The 15507-nt window shown below is 42.5% G+C and overlaps 2 protein-coding genes across 3 annotated transcripts in view; both read left to right on the top strand.

The window, feature by feature from the left end:
• The window catches only part of mat2al (methionine adenosyltransferase II, alpha-like), a 35681-nt gene extending 24708 nt beyond the window's left edge, over positions 1-10973 (top strand). Inside the window, 6 exon segments of one of the 2 annotated variants that reach the window (NM_001165295.2) lie at positions 3197-3309; positions 8311-8454; positions 9487-9705; positions 10031-10213; positions 10354-10487; positions 10728-10973. In NM_001165295.2, coding sequence (NP_001158767.1) covers positions 3197-3309; positions 8311-8454; positions 9487-9705; positions 10031-10213; positions 10354-10487; positions 10728-10830 — 896 coding nt within the window. In that variant the 3' untranslated portion in view covers positions 10831-10973. 2 annotated transcript variants of the gene reach the window in all.
• A 279-nt stretch (positions 10974-11252) lies between these two features.
• Positions 11253-15507, top strand: part of LOC106568332 (aryl hydrocarbon receptor) — a 51948-nt gene continuing 47693 nt past the window's right edge. Inside the window, exon 1 of the mRNA XM_014138588.2 lies at positions 11253-13038. Within this exon, the coding sequence (XP_013994063.2) occupies positions 12980-13038 (59 nt within the window). The 5' untranslated portion in view covers positions 11253-12979. The remainder of the gene's footprint in view (positions 13039-15507) is intronic.

Raw genomic sequence — 15507 nt, 5'->3', positions numbered from 1 at the left:
AGTCGAGCAGTGAATTTCAAACACAGATTCAACCACAAAGACCAGGGAGGTTTTTCAATGACTTGCAAAGTAGGGCACCTATTGGTAGATGGGTGACAATACAAAAAGCAGACATTAAATATCCATTTGAGCATGGTGAAGTTATTAATTACACTTTGGATGGTGTATCAATACACCTACTCACTACAAAGATACAGGCGTACTTCCTAACTAAGTTGCCGGAGAGAAAGGAAACCGCTCAGGGATTTCACCATGAGACCAATGGTGACTTTAACACAGTTAGATTTTAATGGCTGTGACAGGAAAAAACTGATGTCATTTTAAAAACATAACAATACATTCACAGATTCCACAAAACACTGTGTGCCCCCAGGCCCCAACTCCACCACTACCACATATCTACAGTACTAAATCCATGTTATTGTGTGTGTGTAAATGCATGCCTATGTGCCTATATTTGTGTTGCTTCATAGTCCACGCTGTTCTATAAGCAGTGGTGTAAAAATACTTTAAAGTACTACTTAAGTTGTTTTTTGGAGTATCTAGACTTTACTATTTATGTTTGACTACTTTTACTTTTACTTCACTACATTCCTTAAGAAAATATTGTACTTTTTACTCCATACAGTTTCCTTGACACCCTAAAGTACTCGTTACATTTTGAATGCTTAGCAGGACAGGAAAATAGTCCAATTCACGCACTTATCAAGAGAACATCCCTGGTCATCCCTACTGCCTCTGATCTGGCAGACTCACTAAACACACGTGCTTTGTTTGTAAATGTCTGAATGTTGGTGTGCCCGTGGCTGTCCGTAAATTAAAAAAAACGACTGGTTTGCTTAATATAAGGAATTTGAAATGATTCATACTTTTGATACTTAAGTATATTTGAAACCAAATACTTTTAGACTTTTACTCAAGTATAATTTTACTGGACTTTTACTTTTACTTGAGTCATTTTCTATTAAGGTATCTTTACTTTTACTCAAGTTTGACAGTTGGGTACTTTTTCCACCACTGTCCATAAGGTATATTTTTATATTTTGTTAAATCAAATTTTACTGCTTGCATCAGTTACTTGATGTGAAATGGAGTTCCATGTATTCATGGCTCTATGCAGTACTGTGCACCTCCCATAGTCTGTTTTGGATTTGGTGAAGTCAAATTCTCCTCCACTTTGAGCCAGGAGAGATTGACATGCATATTATTAACATTAGCTCTCTGTGTACATCCAAGGGCCAGTTGTGCTGCCCTGTTCTGAGCCAATTGCAACTTTCCTAAGTCCTTTTTTGTGGCACCTGACCACACGACTGAACAGTAGTTTACTGAAAGCCAGTGCCATGTCATTAGTAAAGATTGAAAAAAGTAATGGGCCTAGACAGCTGCCCTGGGGAATTCCTGATTCTACTTGGATTATGTTGGAAAGGCTTCCATTAAAGAACACCCTCTGTGTTCTGTTAGACTGGTAACTCTTTATCCACAATATAGCAGGGGGTGTAAAGCCATAACACACAAGTTTTTCCAGCAGACTATGACCAATAATGTCAGAAGCCACACTGAAGTCTAACAAAACAGCCCCCACAATTTTATCATCATTTTCTCTAAGCCAATCATCAGTGCTGTGCTTGTTGAATGTCCTCTATAAGCATGGTGAAAGTTTGTCAATTTGTTCACTGAAAAATATACATTTTTAAACGCAATTGTTTCCAAAAGTTTACTAAGGGTTGGTAACAGGCTGATTGGTCGGCTATTTTAGCCAGTAAAGGGGGCTTTACTATTATTGGGTAGCGGAATGACTTTTGCTTCCCTCCAGGCCCGGGGCACACACATTCTAGTAGGCTTAAATTGAAAATATATCAAATAGGAGTGGCAATATTGTCTGCTATTAGCCTCAGTAATTTTCTATTCAAGTTGTCAGACCCCAGTGGCTTGTCATTGTTGATAGACACCAATAATTTTCTCACCTCTTCCACATTCACTTTATGGAATGCAAAATTGCAATGCTTGTCTTTCATAATTTGGTGAGAGGGAGAGAGATCTCTACTTGGATGTGTAGTGTCATCGTTTGTTGCTGGCATGGCATGCCTAAGTTTGCTAATTTTGCCAATGAAAAAAAATAATTAAAGTAGTTACAATATCAGTTGGTTTTGTGATGAATGAGCCATCTGATTCAATGAATGGAGCTGAGTTTGCCTTTTTACTATCATTCTTTGTCATTTTATCTTTGTTTCATGTGCCTTTTACTGAGGAGAGGCTTCCGTCTGGCTACTCTACCATAAAAGCCTGATTGGTGGAGTGCTGCAGAGATGGTTGTCCTTTCGGAAGGTTCTCCCATCTCCACAGAGGAATTCTCTGTCAGAGTGACCATCGGGTTCTTGTTCACCTCCCTGACCAAGGCCCTTCTCCGATTGCTCAGTTTGGCCGGGCGGCCAGCTCTAGGAAGAGTCTTGGTGGTTCCAAACTTCTTCCATTTAAGAATGATGGATACCACTGTGCTCTTGGGGACCTTCAATGCCTCAGACATGTTTTGGTACCCTTCCCCAGATCTGTGCCTCTGCACAATCTGTTTTCGGAGCTCTATGGACAATTACTTTGACCTCATGGCTTGGTTTTTGCTCTGACGTGTACTGTCATCTGGAAGATTTTATATAGACAGGTGTGTGCCTTTCCAAATCATGCCCAATCAATTGAATTTACCAAAGGTGGACTCCAATTAAGTTGTAGAAACATCTCAAGGATGATCAATGGAAACAGGATGCACCTGAGCGTAATTTTGAGTCTCATAGAAAAGGGTCTGAATACTTATGTAAATAAGGTATTTCTGTGTTTTATTTTTTTGAAATTCGCTAAAATATTATTTAAACATTTTTGCTTTGTCATTATGGGGTATTGTGTGTAGATTGCTGAGGATCTTTTACTTAATTTAATCTATTTTAGAATAAGGCTGTAACTTAAAGTTTGAAAAAGTCAAGGGGTCTGAATACTTTCCGAAGACACTAAATGAGATATTTCTGTTTTTAATTTTCAATGCATTTGCATTTGCAAACATGTTATCACTTTGTATTGTGTGTAACTGTGTGAGAGGTAGGATAAAAAAAAAAACATTTAGTCAATTTCAGGCTGTAACATAACAATGTGGAATAAGTCAAGGGGTATGAATACTTTCTGAAGGCACTGTAACTATCTGTTTGTACAGGGTTTGACTACAAGACGTGTAACGTGCTGGTGGCCCTAGAGCCCCAGGCAGAGGAGATATCAGTATGTGTGTTTGAAGGCAAGGATCAGGATGACATCGGAGCCGGAGATCAGGTACACGTAAATTACAGTTCCACCAATTCAGCGCCTTTTGAGAAATGTAACTTTGTAAAATAAAATGTTTGATTTCAACAAATTTTAACATTGTCATAGAGACGCATTTTCAACTTCATAAAAAAAACTAGTTTTCCCATCTCGAGGTTAAATAAAAGAAATACTATAGTAAGTGCCTATTGAGTGCCAAATAATGTAACATAGTTGAATGTAAGAGGGTTGATTTTGTCTTAAATCGGACAAAAATACCCTTGTGACGGGGAATGGAAGGAAGATCGTTTTTTTCATCATGAATCTGGCAACTCTGCAGAGTGGTCACTAACTGGCACCCAACATGAACCCTACTGCTCACCCTAATGCCTAACCTTAAATTAAGACTAAAAAAGTTTAAAAAAAATAATAATATATATATATATATATATATATATATATACATTTTTACAATACACCCAATTTTGACTTTGCAGCTGGCCTATCCAATTTGCTCAGTTCTGCCTCCAGGACAAGACTCGTGACAATAAACGTCATCCTCCGAATGGCAGCTTTATGTGTGCAACAGGGTGTGGCAGCTGAATGCAAGCTTCACCCCCAAAATGTTTTTGTTAAAAACATTCTAGTCTATCTATGGGTAACAGGGTTAACATGTTATTCTCTCCCGACCCACTCAGTTTTCCACCACAAAACACCAGAAAACGTCATAAAAGAGTAGAACCAGCTCACCTGCTTTTACTCTGATTTGACTATTAGATGTTCAGTGTTTCTTTAGAAAAAAGGAATAGTTTCACCTTATTAAAATGAGAGTTCAGTTCACGTAACAGGGTTGACCTTAAAATGAGGGACAAATGTATGTGAATTACTAATCACATAGAATAAATAATATTCAGAAATGACTTTCTCAAAGCAGCAAGATTACTAGAGCTTTACAATGATGCGAAATCAGCGAAATCTTGGTTATGTGGGTTAAAATCTTAGAAGTCAGAGGGTGTACCAAGGGGCATGTCAAAATGCTGAATTTTGGCAATTTTACAAGTCTTTATTCATACCATGTGGTATTAATAGAAGATGTTCTGAAAGAGCTGCAAAACCTGGACCCGTACAAATCAGCTGGGCTAGACAATCTGGACCCTCTCTTTTTTTAATTATCCGCCGCCATTGTTGCAACCCCTATTACTAGTCTGTTCAACGTCTCTTTCGTACCGTCTGAGATTCCTAAAGATTGGAAAGCTACCGCGGTCATCCCCCTCTTCAAAGGGTTGTGACACTCTAGACCCAAACTGTTACAGACCTATATCCATCCTGCCCTGCCTTTCTAAAGTCTTCGAAAGCCAAGTTAACAACCAGATCACTGACCATTTCGAATCCCACCGTACCTTCTCCGCTGTGCAATCCGGTTTCCGAGCTGGTCACGGGTGCACCTCAGCCACGCTCAAGGTACTAAACGATATCATAACTGCCATCGATAAAAGACAGTACTGTGCAGCCGTCTTCATCGACCTGGCCAAGGCTTTCGACTCTGTCAATCACCACACTCTTATCGGCAGACTCAACAGCCTTGGTTTCTCAAATGACTGCCTTGCCTGGTTCACCAACTACTTCTCAGATATAGTTCAGTGTGTCAAATCGGAGGGCCTGTTGTCTGGACCTCTGGCAGTCTCTATGGGGTACCACAGGGTTAAATTCTCGGGCCGACTCTTTTCTCTGTATATATCAATGATGTCGCTCTTGCTGCTGGTGATTCCTTGATCCATCTCTACGCAGACGACACCATTTTGTATACTTCTGGCCCTTCTTTGGACACTGTGTTAACAAATCTCCAAACGAGCTTCAATGCCATACAACACTCCTTCTGTGGCCTCTAACTGCTCTTAAATGCTAGTAAAACTAAATGCATGCTCTTCAACCGATCGCTGCTCGCACCCACCCGCCCGACTAGCATAACTACTCTGGACGGTTCTGACTTAGAATGTGTGGACAACTACAAATACCTAGGTGTCTGCTAGACTGTAAATTCTCCTTCCAGACTCATATTAAGCATCTCCAATCCAAAATGAAATCTAGAATCAGCTTCCTATTTTGCAACAAAGCCTCCTTCACTCACGCTGCCAAACATACCTTCATAAAACTGACTATTGTACCCATCCTCGACTTTGGGAAGTCATTTACAAAATAGCCTCCAACACTACTCAGCAAACTGGATGCAGTCTATCACAGTGCCATCCGTTTTGTCACCAAAGCCCCATATACTACCCACCACTGCGACCTGTATGCTCTCGTTGGCTGGCCCTCGCTACATATTCGTTGCCAGACCTACTGTCTCCATGTCATCTATACGTCTTTGCTAGGTAAAGCTTCTCTTTATCTCAGCTCACTGGTCACCATAACAACACCCACCCGTAGCACACGCTCAAGCAAGTATATCTCACTGGTCATCCCAAAAGCCAACACCTCCTTTGGCCACCTTTCCTTCCAGTTCTCTGCTGCCAATGACTGGAACGAATTGCAAAAATCACTGAAGTTGGAGACTTATATCTCCCTCACTAACTTTAAGCATCAGCTATCTGAGCAGCTTACCGATCGCTGCAGCTGTACACAGCCCATCTGTAAATACCCCATCCAACTATCTACCTCATCCCCAAATTGTTTTTATTTACTTTTTTTGTTGCTCTTTTGCACACCAGTATTTCTACTTGCACGTCATCATCTGCACATATATCACTCCAGTGTTAATTTGCTAAATTGTAATTACTTCGCTACTGTTGGCCTATTCATTGCCTTACCTCCTTACTCCATTTGCACACAGTTTATCTAGATTTTTCTATTGCGTTATTGACTGTACTTTTGTTTATTCCACGTGTAACTCTGTTGTTTTTTGTCGCATTGCTGTGCTTTATCTTGGCCAGGTCACAGTTGTAAATGAGAACTTGTTCTCAACTGGCCTACCTGGTTAAATGAAGGTGAAATGAAAAATGTAATTAAATTAAAAGGATACTTCATTTAAAATAACCGGACTTAAAATTCTATATTGGTGCACAAATCGTACTTTAAATATCAAAGGGATACAAAATGCACTCATTTCGCAGAACAAGCCATTTACATTTACATTTACGTCATTTAGCAGATGCTCTTATCCAGAGCGACTTACAAATTGGTGCATTCACCTTATGATATCCAGTGGAACAACCACTTTACAATAGTACATCTATATATTTTTTGGGGGGGAGGGTTAGAAGGGTTACTTAATCCTATCCCAGGTATTCCTTAAAGAGGTGGGGTTTCAGGTGTCTCTGGAAGGTGGTGATTGACTCCGCTGTCCTGGCGTCGTGAGGGAGCTTGTTCCACCATTGGGGTGCCAGAGCAGCGAACAGTTTTGACTGGGCTGAGAGGGAACTGTGCTTCCACAGAGGTAGGGAGGCAAGCAGGCCAGAGGTGGATGAACGCAGTGCCCTTCTTTGGGTGTAGGGACTGATCAGAGCCTGAAGGTACGGAGGTGCCGTTCCCCTCACAGCTCTGTAGGCAAGCACCATGGTCTTGTAGCAAATGCGAGCTTCAACTGGAAGCCAGTGGAGTGTGCGGAGGAGCGGGGTGACGTGAGAGAACTTGGGAAGGTTGAACACCAGACGGGCTGCAGCGTTCTGGATGAGTTGTAGGGGTTTAATGGCACAGGCAGGGAGCCCCGCCAACAGCGAGTTGCAGTAATCCAGATGACAAGTGCCTGGATTAGGGCCTGCGCCGCTTCCTGTGTGAGGCAGGGTCGTACTCTGCGAATGTTGTAGAGCATGAACCTACAGGATCGGGTCACCGTCTTGATGTTAGCGGAGAACGACAGGGTGTTGTCCAGGGTCACGCCAAGGCTCTTAGCACTCTGGGAGGAGGACACAATGGACTTGTCAACCGTGATGGCGAGATCATGGAAAGGGCAGTCCTTCCCCGGGAGGAAGAGCAGCTCCGTCTTGCCGAGGTTCAGCTTGAGGTGGTGATCCGTCATCCACACTGATATGTCTGCCAGACATGCAGAGATGCGATTCGCCACCTGAAGGGGGAAAGGAGAAGATTAATTGTGTGTCGTCTGCGTAGCAATGATAGGAGAGACCATGTGAGGATATGACAGAGCCAAGTGACTTGGTTTATAGAGAGAATAGGAGAGGGTCTAGAACTGAGCCCTGGGGGACACCAGTGGTGAGAGCACGTGGTGCGGAGACGGATTCTCGCCACGCCACCTGGTAGGAGCGACCTGTCAGGTAGGACGCAATCCAAGAGTGAGCCGCGCCGGAGATGCCCAACTCGGAGAGGGTGGAGTGGAGGATCTGATGGTTCACAGTATCAAAGGCAGCAGATAGGTCTAGAAGGATGAGAGCAGAGGAGAGAGAGTTAGCTTTAGCAGTGCGGAGAGCCTCCGTGACACAGAGAAGAGCAGTCTCAGTTGAATGACCAGTCTTGAAACCTGACTGATTTGGATCAGGAAGGTCATTCTGAGAGAGATAGCAGGAGAGCTGGCCAAGGACGGCACGCTCAAGAGTTTTGGAGAGAAAAGAAAGAAGGTATACTGGTCTGTAGTTGTTGACATCGGAGGGATCGAGTGTAGGTTTTTTGAGAAGGGGTGCAACTCTCGCTCTCTTGAAGACGGAAGGGACGTAGCCAGCGGTCAAGGATGAGTTGATGAGCGAGGTGAGGTAAGGGAGAAGGTCTCCGGAAATGGTCTGGAGAAGAGAGGACGGGATAGGGTCAAGCGGGCAGGTTGTTGGGCGGCCGGCCGTCACAAGTTGCGATTTCATCTGGAGAGAGAGGGGAGAAAGAGGTCAAAGCATATAGGGTAGGGCAATGTGAGCAGGACCAGCGGTGTCGTTTGACTTAACAAACAAGGATCGGATGTCGTCAACCTTCTTTTCAAAATGGTTGACAAAGTCATCCGCAGAGAGAGGGGGGGGGATTTACACACACGTGCATGCACACACTGCCTTGGCTTAAGTGAATGTCTAATGATCTAGCCTGTGGTCCTGCCAGGGCCTGATGTTTGGCTATGCTACAGATGAGACAGAGGAGTGTATGCCTCTCACCATCCTACTGGCCCACAAACTCAACCACAAGATGAAGGAGCTGTCTGCCAATGGGGAGTGTCCTTGGATCAGACCGGACTCTAAAACTCAGGTGAGCCCTCTAGTGACGAGGCCAGTCTGTCAGATTGAGTGACGTAGAACCTAGTTAGTGAATGTCCCCAATCCTGCACAAATCATGTAACGACAGAAATACAAGTGTATTGAAGACAGATGGAGGTGATGCATATTTATCCCCAAGATTAAATTGGTTTGAAATGAGTTTCAGATCTGATGAAATACTAATAGAGGGGTCTGACATAATGTCTCTTATCTCACCACCACTAATGAGGTGGGTGTGGCTTGATGCATGTTGTGTCGGAGCTTCTCAAAGTGAGGGGGCGTGGTCGACAGTGCGTACCTCATCTCTCCTATCACATCCAACTTGGATTGATATTTGTTTTTATTGCAGAGGATAGCACTGAATCAGCGTACCATGAGTTTTTTTTAATGCTTGAAGGGAGATGGCACAGTATTCCCTTTTGAGTCAGGAACCAAAACTCCTCCAAAATGACTGGTGAATGCGTTGTCTGCAGCATTTGGTCACATGACAGCTCCCTCAGCTGTTTGATTTCACTTACCAGCATGTCAACTGAGCCAGGATCACAGTCAAACAGATTTTGTTGATTCGGTCACTCATCTATCAATTTTTTTTTGTATTTGGCTTGTATTCAGTTTGTTCAGTTTCTCAAATAGGCTAGGTTCAGTCATTTTCCTCCTGATTGCCAGCTATAGCATCAATTGTTAGTTTCACAGTGTTGTCTGACAAAGGTATTGATGTGAGTTTCTGTGCCTCTGCCTCCCCACACATTGTTTTCATCAAATCAATTGTGGCCGGTGAAATCGATGTCTCTGCAATAGTGTGTGGTTCATAGCGTAGCAGGCCTAGCTATTTCATATCAGTTGTGACCCCTAGTTTGGGAACCGCTGTACTAATACAACTAAACATAAATCAATAAATGTTTTTGAATATTTTTTGCATAATATTTTTGCATACAACTTCAAAACTATTTCTTCAGATAACTGTCTTGTCCTCTTGTCAGTGATGACCAAACGCTGACCTCTGAACTGTCCCTCTGTCTCCAAGGTTACAGTGGAGTACCGTGATAACAGTGGGGCCATGGAGCCGGTGCGTGTCCATACAGTGGTCATCTCTGTGCAGCACAGCCCTGATGTCAGTCTGGAAGAGATACGCCGTAGCCTGATGGACAGCGTGGTCCGGAAGGTCATCCCTGCCCATTACCTAGACGACAAGACCATCTACCACCTGCTGCCAAGTGGGAAGTTCCTCCTGGGCGGACCTCAGGTAAGAACGGGGCTTTCAAATAATACACCATTATTCCCTAACCAACTTGCCTAGTTAAATAAAATAAAAATAAATTCGCTAACCAAATCAAATGCCTTATACATGGTTTAAATGCTTGTAAACGTTTATACATGTGGAGATGCTAAGTTGTCTATGTACACATACTGTAACTTCTTTTGTTTATAGATTCTTATCAATTCAAGGATATATATAGTGTTATAAGGTGTTGCCTTGCAGGAGTGCTGGTTTTACAATGTATGAATCATCTCCCAGGCAATTAGATATGTGGGTATTTTATGTTTTGTTTTTGTACTCTTCTGGACAGAGTGATGCAGGACTGACAGGTCGTAAGATCATAGTGGACACCTATGGAGGGTGGGGAGGGCATGGTGGAGGGGCCTTCTCTGGAAAGGACTACTCTAAAGTGGACCGCTCTGGGGCCTATGCAGCCCGCTGGGTGGCCAAGTCTCTGGTGAAAGCCAAGCTCTGCCGCAGAGCCTTGGTTCAGGTCAGTCAAAATCCTTAAAAGTATGTACTAAAATGATGCATTCAATATCTGGCAGTATAGTAATAAGAATAAGAAGAATAGTGTGTGACTTTTTTAAAACCTTGTTCATCTTTTTTGGGGGTGTGAATCTGCTGTCCCAGGTTTCGTATGCCATCGGTGTGGCTCACCCTCTGTCCATCTCTGTGTTCCACTATGGAACCTCTACCAGGCAGGAGGATGAACTGCTGCAGATCGTCAACAACAACTTTGACCTCAGGCCTGGGGTCATTGTCAAGTAAGTACAATATCACCCTCTTGTAATCTAGAGGTCTAACAATACTGTGTTGTGGCTTTTTATGAAATTGAGATACTAAGCTATTTGACATATTGATCTTGCTGATGAGCTGCTTCTGCTTTGGGTCAAGGTGGGGCATTTGGGAATCACAACGATTATGCCAAGGAGAGGTGGAGAATCTTATGCAGCAGGCTAATTTATGGCACATTCTGATGTGTTAACATGTTCCCTCTTCTCCAGAGAGCTGGGTCTGAAGCGGCCTATCTACCAGTCCACTGCCTGCTATGGACACTTCGGCCGGGACGAGTTCCCCTGGGAGAAGCCCAAGCCACTGCAGTTCTGATGGAAACAACCACTCTTATCACCTGGGTGTTTTATGTAAATCTGACTGAAAAATAACACTATCAGATAAAAAGTGTAAATCCTTTCTCTTTATGATTGAACATGTAATTGTCAACTGTGAATCATGGACAAAATTCTATCTTTTATCCTACTGAAAATATAAATGGACGTTTCAGCAACACTGTGTGACACTTGGTTGTGTAATATATGTAAGGTTTGTAATGGCCTCCAGAAAAGTGAAAGGCGCAATATTCACCATTACCACTAGAGGGAAGTAGTAATCTGTTGATTACGCAACGGCATCAGGGAGGGAGAGAAAAAAGTATCAAATCAAAGTGTATTGGTCTTGTCACAGATTATCCATTATATTGACCAGATGCTCAAGTGGCCACTCTAACAATGAAAATAAATGTCTTAAAAAATGGAAGGCAATCGAGTCGGGAGCAGGCAAGGTCAGATGGGACCATTCTAGCCAATGAGGGGGCAGATATGCTTGTAAAGAACAGGCACAACTCCAATATATAGTGTTTTTTCAGGGATGTCACGTTTCCTACTTATATCAGTACACTGGTAACAACCGCAGCATTACGCACCTTCTATTCTATCAAATAAGCCCAATATAGAAAATAAGCCTTTACATTTTTTTAACCCAATTCGACACTGACGCGCCCTGACCTCCATACAAAAAGTACTTGCTTGGTGAGCTGAGAAAAAAAACGGACAAAACACCACGTGCTGGAGGAGACAGATTTTGGGCACAGTAATCCCTCTGCTTCGCCTCTTACACCTCGATCACACCGATAGTGTTTATTCATTTCCAATGGAACGTTGCGTCAGCATTGCGTTGCAGAGGCAGTTGCAGTGCGTTCTGTGTGGTGCATACGTTGTATTTATCGAACGTATGCTAGACAGCTTGACAGAAATGGTAGCAGAAGATGAATGTCCATATGATGCTGCATACCATTTTGCGTAATGGTATGCAGCATCAATGTGTGCAACAAAAATGTAACATTCACCTTCTGCTACTATTTCTGTCAAGCTGTTTACACATAGTGTTTTGTTTGATAAATCCAACGTATGCACCACAGGAGGTTGGTGGCACCTTAATTGGGGAAAATGGGCTGGTGGTAATGACTGGAGCGGAATAGGTGGAACGCTATAAAATACATCAAATACCTGGTTTCGGTGTGATCGAGGCGTTAATATGGGCGCCTACGGTTTAGCAGGTGTTATAGCAGATATTGCGAAAAGCTTGTTACTCGCTCATAACAATGCAGTAAAAATGTCAAACAGTATACAAATAATATATATCTTTTTTTAAACTAGACGCGGAACTGTTAGGTAAAAGTTCCCTGTTTGATGAGATATTGCATAGTTTGATACTTTGTCGAAACATGTCAAACATCCGATTCGGTTAGACTGTTTCAGAATTCTTTGAAGTTGTCTCTTTCTGTTGCTTATGAAATATGGTAATGAGGGAGTTCTATTAACCTGAACGGGGCTATTGCCATGAACGTGACATGGGGAGCCGGTGAGGGAGGCGTGCCCTGATCGATCAAATCGAACGGTAATCTGCGCCACTCGTTCATATTGTAAACATTACAGCATGCAGGAAAAATACATATATTTTAAAACTAGTTTTCATGGTATGCAATCAACACCCAGTTCACCCGGGGCATGAATAGAATCCCCCCAATGTTAGTAAATGTACACCAATAATATTCGGTGTGACACAGAGCGCTCTATGTAACAGTGATTTCGATTGGTTGAAACCTATTGCAGGAAAGAAGACTTCTTACGTATCAGGTCGAGTTTACTTTGAGGAACAGGAGGGACAACTTTCACATTGCATTTCGATGAACGAGGGTAGTGATAAACGTGGTTTGGGACTGGACTCAAGTGGAGTTTTCGTGACTTTGTAGGACCTCGGACCCCACGTTCCGACCAACGTTTTATCGACCTCAGAATAGCAGAGCAGATAGCAAGGGTCTCTTTGGACAGCAGCAAGCATGCTAACTTCTCTGTTCGCATTTGGAACTGTTATTCATGCTTGTTATGCGTATGATTTTTTTGAAGGTCGTGGTTATTCGGGGGAGGAAAACTTAAACTAGGTTTCTTTTTTTTTTTTTTTTTTTTTATTAAAAATAACTATGTTGGGGAATGAGGGGATCTATGCAGCGAAGAAGAGGAAGAAACCCGTCCAGAAAAGGTAATAATATTTGTAGGCTAAGATGTATTCACTGCTTTCTGCTTCTGTGAATGCATGCCTATTGTTATATATAAGTAGTGGGCGTGATGGTGGGAGGGGAGTGAACAACATCAACACCGCATCATAATCAATTCAATTTAAGGGCTTTATTGGCATGGGAAACGTATGTTTACAATGCCAAAGCAAGTGAAATAGATAATAAACAAAAGTGAAATAAACAAAATACATACATTACACTTCCAAAAGTTTCAAAAGAATAAAGACATTTCACATGTCATATTATGTATATATACCGTGTTGTAATGATGTGCAAATTGTTAAAGTATGAAAAGGAAAATAAATATAAATAAAGGTTGTATTTACAATTGTGTTTGTTCTTCACTGGTTGCCCTTTTCTTGTGGCAACAGGTCACAAATCTTGCTGCTGTGATTGCACACTGTGGCATTTCACCCAATACATATGGGAGTTTATCAAAATTGGATTCGTTTTCTATTTCTTTGTGGGTCTGTGTAATCTCAGGGAAATACGTGTCTTTAATATGGTCATACATTTGGCAGGAGGTTAGGAAGTGCAGCTCAGTTTCCAACTAATTTTGTGGGCAGTGGCCTGTCTTCTCTTGAGAGCCATGTCTGCCTTCGGTGGCCTTTCTCAATAGCAAGGCTATACTCACTGAGTCTGTACATAGTCAAAGATTTCCTTAATTTTGGGTCAGTCACAGTGGTCAGGTATTCTGCCACTGTGTACTCTCAGGTTTAGGGCCAAATAGCATTCTAGTTTGCTTTATTTTTTGGTATATACTTTCCAATGTGTCAAGTAATTATCTTTTTGTTTTCTCATGATTTGGTTGGGTCTAATTGTGTTGCTGTCCTGGGGCTCTGTGGGGTGTGTTTGTGTTTGTGAAGAGAGCCCCAGGACCAGCTTGCTTAGGGGGACTCTTCAGGTTTATTTATCTGTAGGTGATGGTTTTGTTATGGAAGGTTTGGGAATTGCTTCCTTTTAGGTGATTGTAGAATTTAACGGCTCTTTTCTGGATTTTGATAATTAGCGGGTCTCGGCTTAATTCTGCTCTGCATGGATTATTTGGTGTTTTACGTTGTACACCGAGGATATTTTTTGCAGAATTCTGGATGCAGAGTCTCAATTTGGTGTTTGTCCCATTTTGTGAATTCTTGGTTGGTGAGCAGACCCCAGACCTCACAACCATAAAGGGCAATGGGTTCTATAAGTGATTCAAGTATTTTTAGCCAGATCTTAATTGGTATGTCGAATTTTATGTTCCTTTTGATGGCATAGAAGTCCCTTCTTGCCTTGTCTCTTAGATTGTTCACAGCTTTGTGGAAGTTACCTGTGGTGCTGATGTTTAGGCCGAGGTATGCATCGTTTTTTGTGTGCTCTCGGGCAACAGTGTCTAGATGGAATTTGTAATCGTGGTCCTGGGAACTGGACCTTTTTCGGAACACCGTTATTGTTGTCTTACTGAGATTTACTGTCAGGGTCCAAGTCTGACAGAATCTGTGCAGAAGATCTAGGTGCTGATGTAGGCCCTCCTTGGTTGGGGACAGAAGCACCAGATCATCCCTCAACAGCAACCACTATCCCAATTCCCGTCTTGTAGATTTGGTCCAAAGTCAATAGTCTACCTAGTTGAGGAAGCTCAACTCTGTTCTCTTATATCGAGGCAGAGTTGATTTTGAATAACTGGTCGATGGATTTGCTAGAAACAAGCTGGGCCAAAGTGTAGTTTACTACAGCAGAGGAGGCACATGGTTTTCCTCCCAGAGTACAGGCTGCTGACTGGGAGGACATGGACATACAACCTCTTCAGGACAGTAATAACAGTAATAACACTGGAAAGTAGACTATTGTAAAGTCCCAGTAGTGTGTTAAAATAACTTTCCTCTGATGAGAATTAGAGGTGTGCGTTGACAGCCTCTGCTGTTCCCCCCAAAACAAACAGTTAAATAGACTCCAAGGAGGGATTTTAACATCTGTATGAGTGTGATGATGTTTACCTGGCTGGCTTCCTCACACACAGACTTGCAGACAGACAGGCAAGAAGGCAGACAGACATGACAGCTATTCTGGCAAAAAGACAGACCGGAAAGAGGGCAGACAGACATGACAGACAGGTGGAAACTTCTCACTGAATAGCTCAGGGGGCTGGGATTAATTTACAGTAAACCACAATTTACTGTAAGACTCAACTGTTATGGGAAACAGTTTTGTTTGGTTATTGTGCACTAATGCGGTATAGTGATGGCAGAGTGGACTGTGAGGTTGTTTGTAGGACAGTGAAGTTTACTCAAGAGTCTACTATAGTTTACTCTCCAGGGTAGTGTAGTTTGCTCTCTCCTCTTTCTTCCAAAGGAATGCAATGTGGCCCGATTGCCTAGCTTTACTAAGGACATAAACCACTGTGAGAGAATGGAAGCTCCAGAAAATGATCCAACCAGTGTTGATCTATCTGG

Source organism: Salmo salar, chromosome ssa13, assembly GCF_905237065.1.
Source record: "Salmo salar chromosome ssa13, Ssal_v3.1, whole genome shotgun sequence".
In the NCBI taxonomy this organism is placed as follows: domain Eukaryota; kingdom Metazoa; phylum Chordata; class Actinopteri; order Salmoniformes; family Salmonidae; genus Salmo; species Salmo salar.
This window is presented reverse-complemented; position numbering and strand designations above follow the sequence as displayed.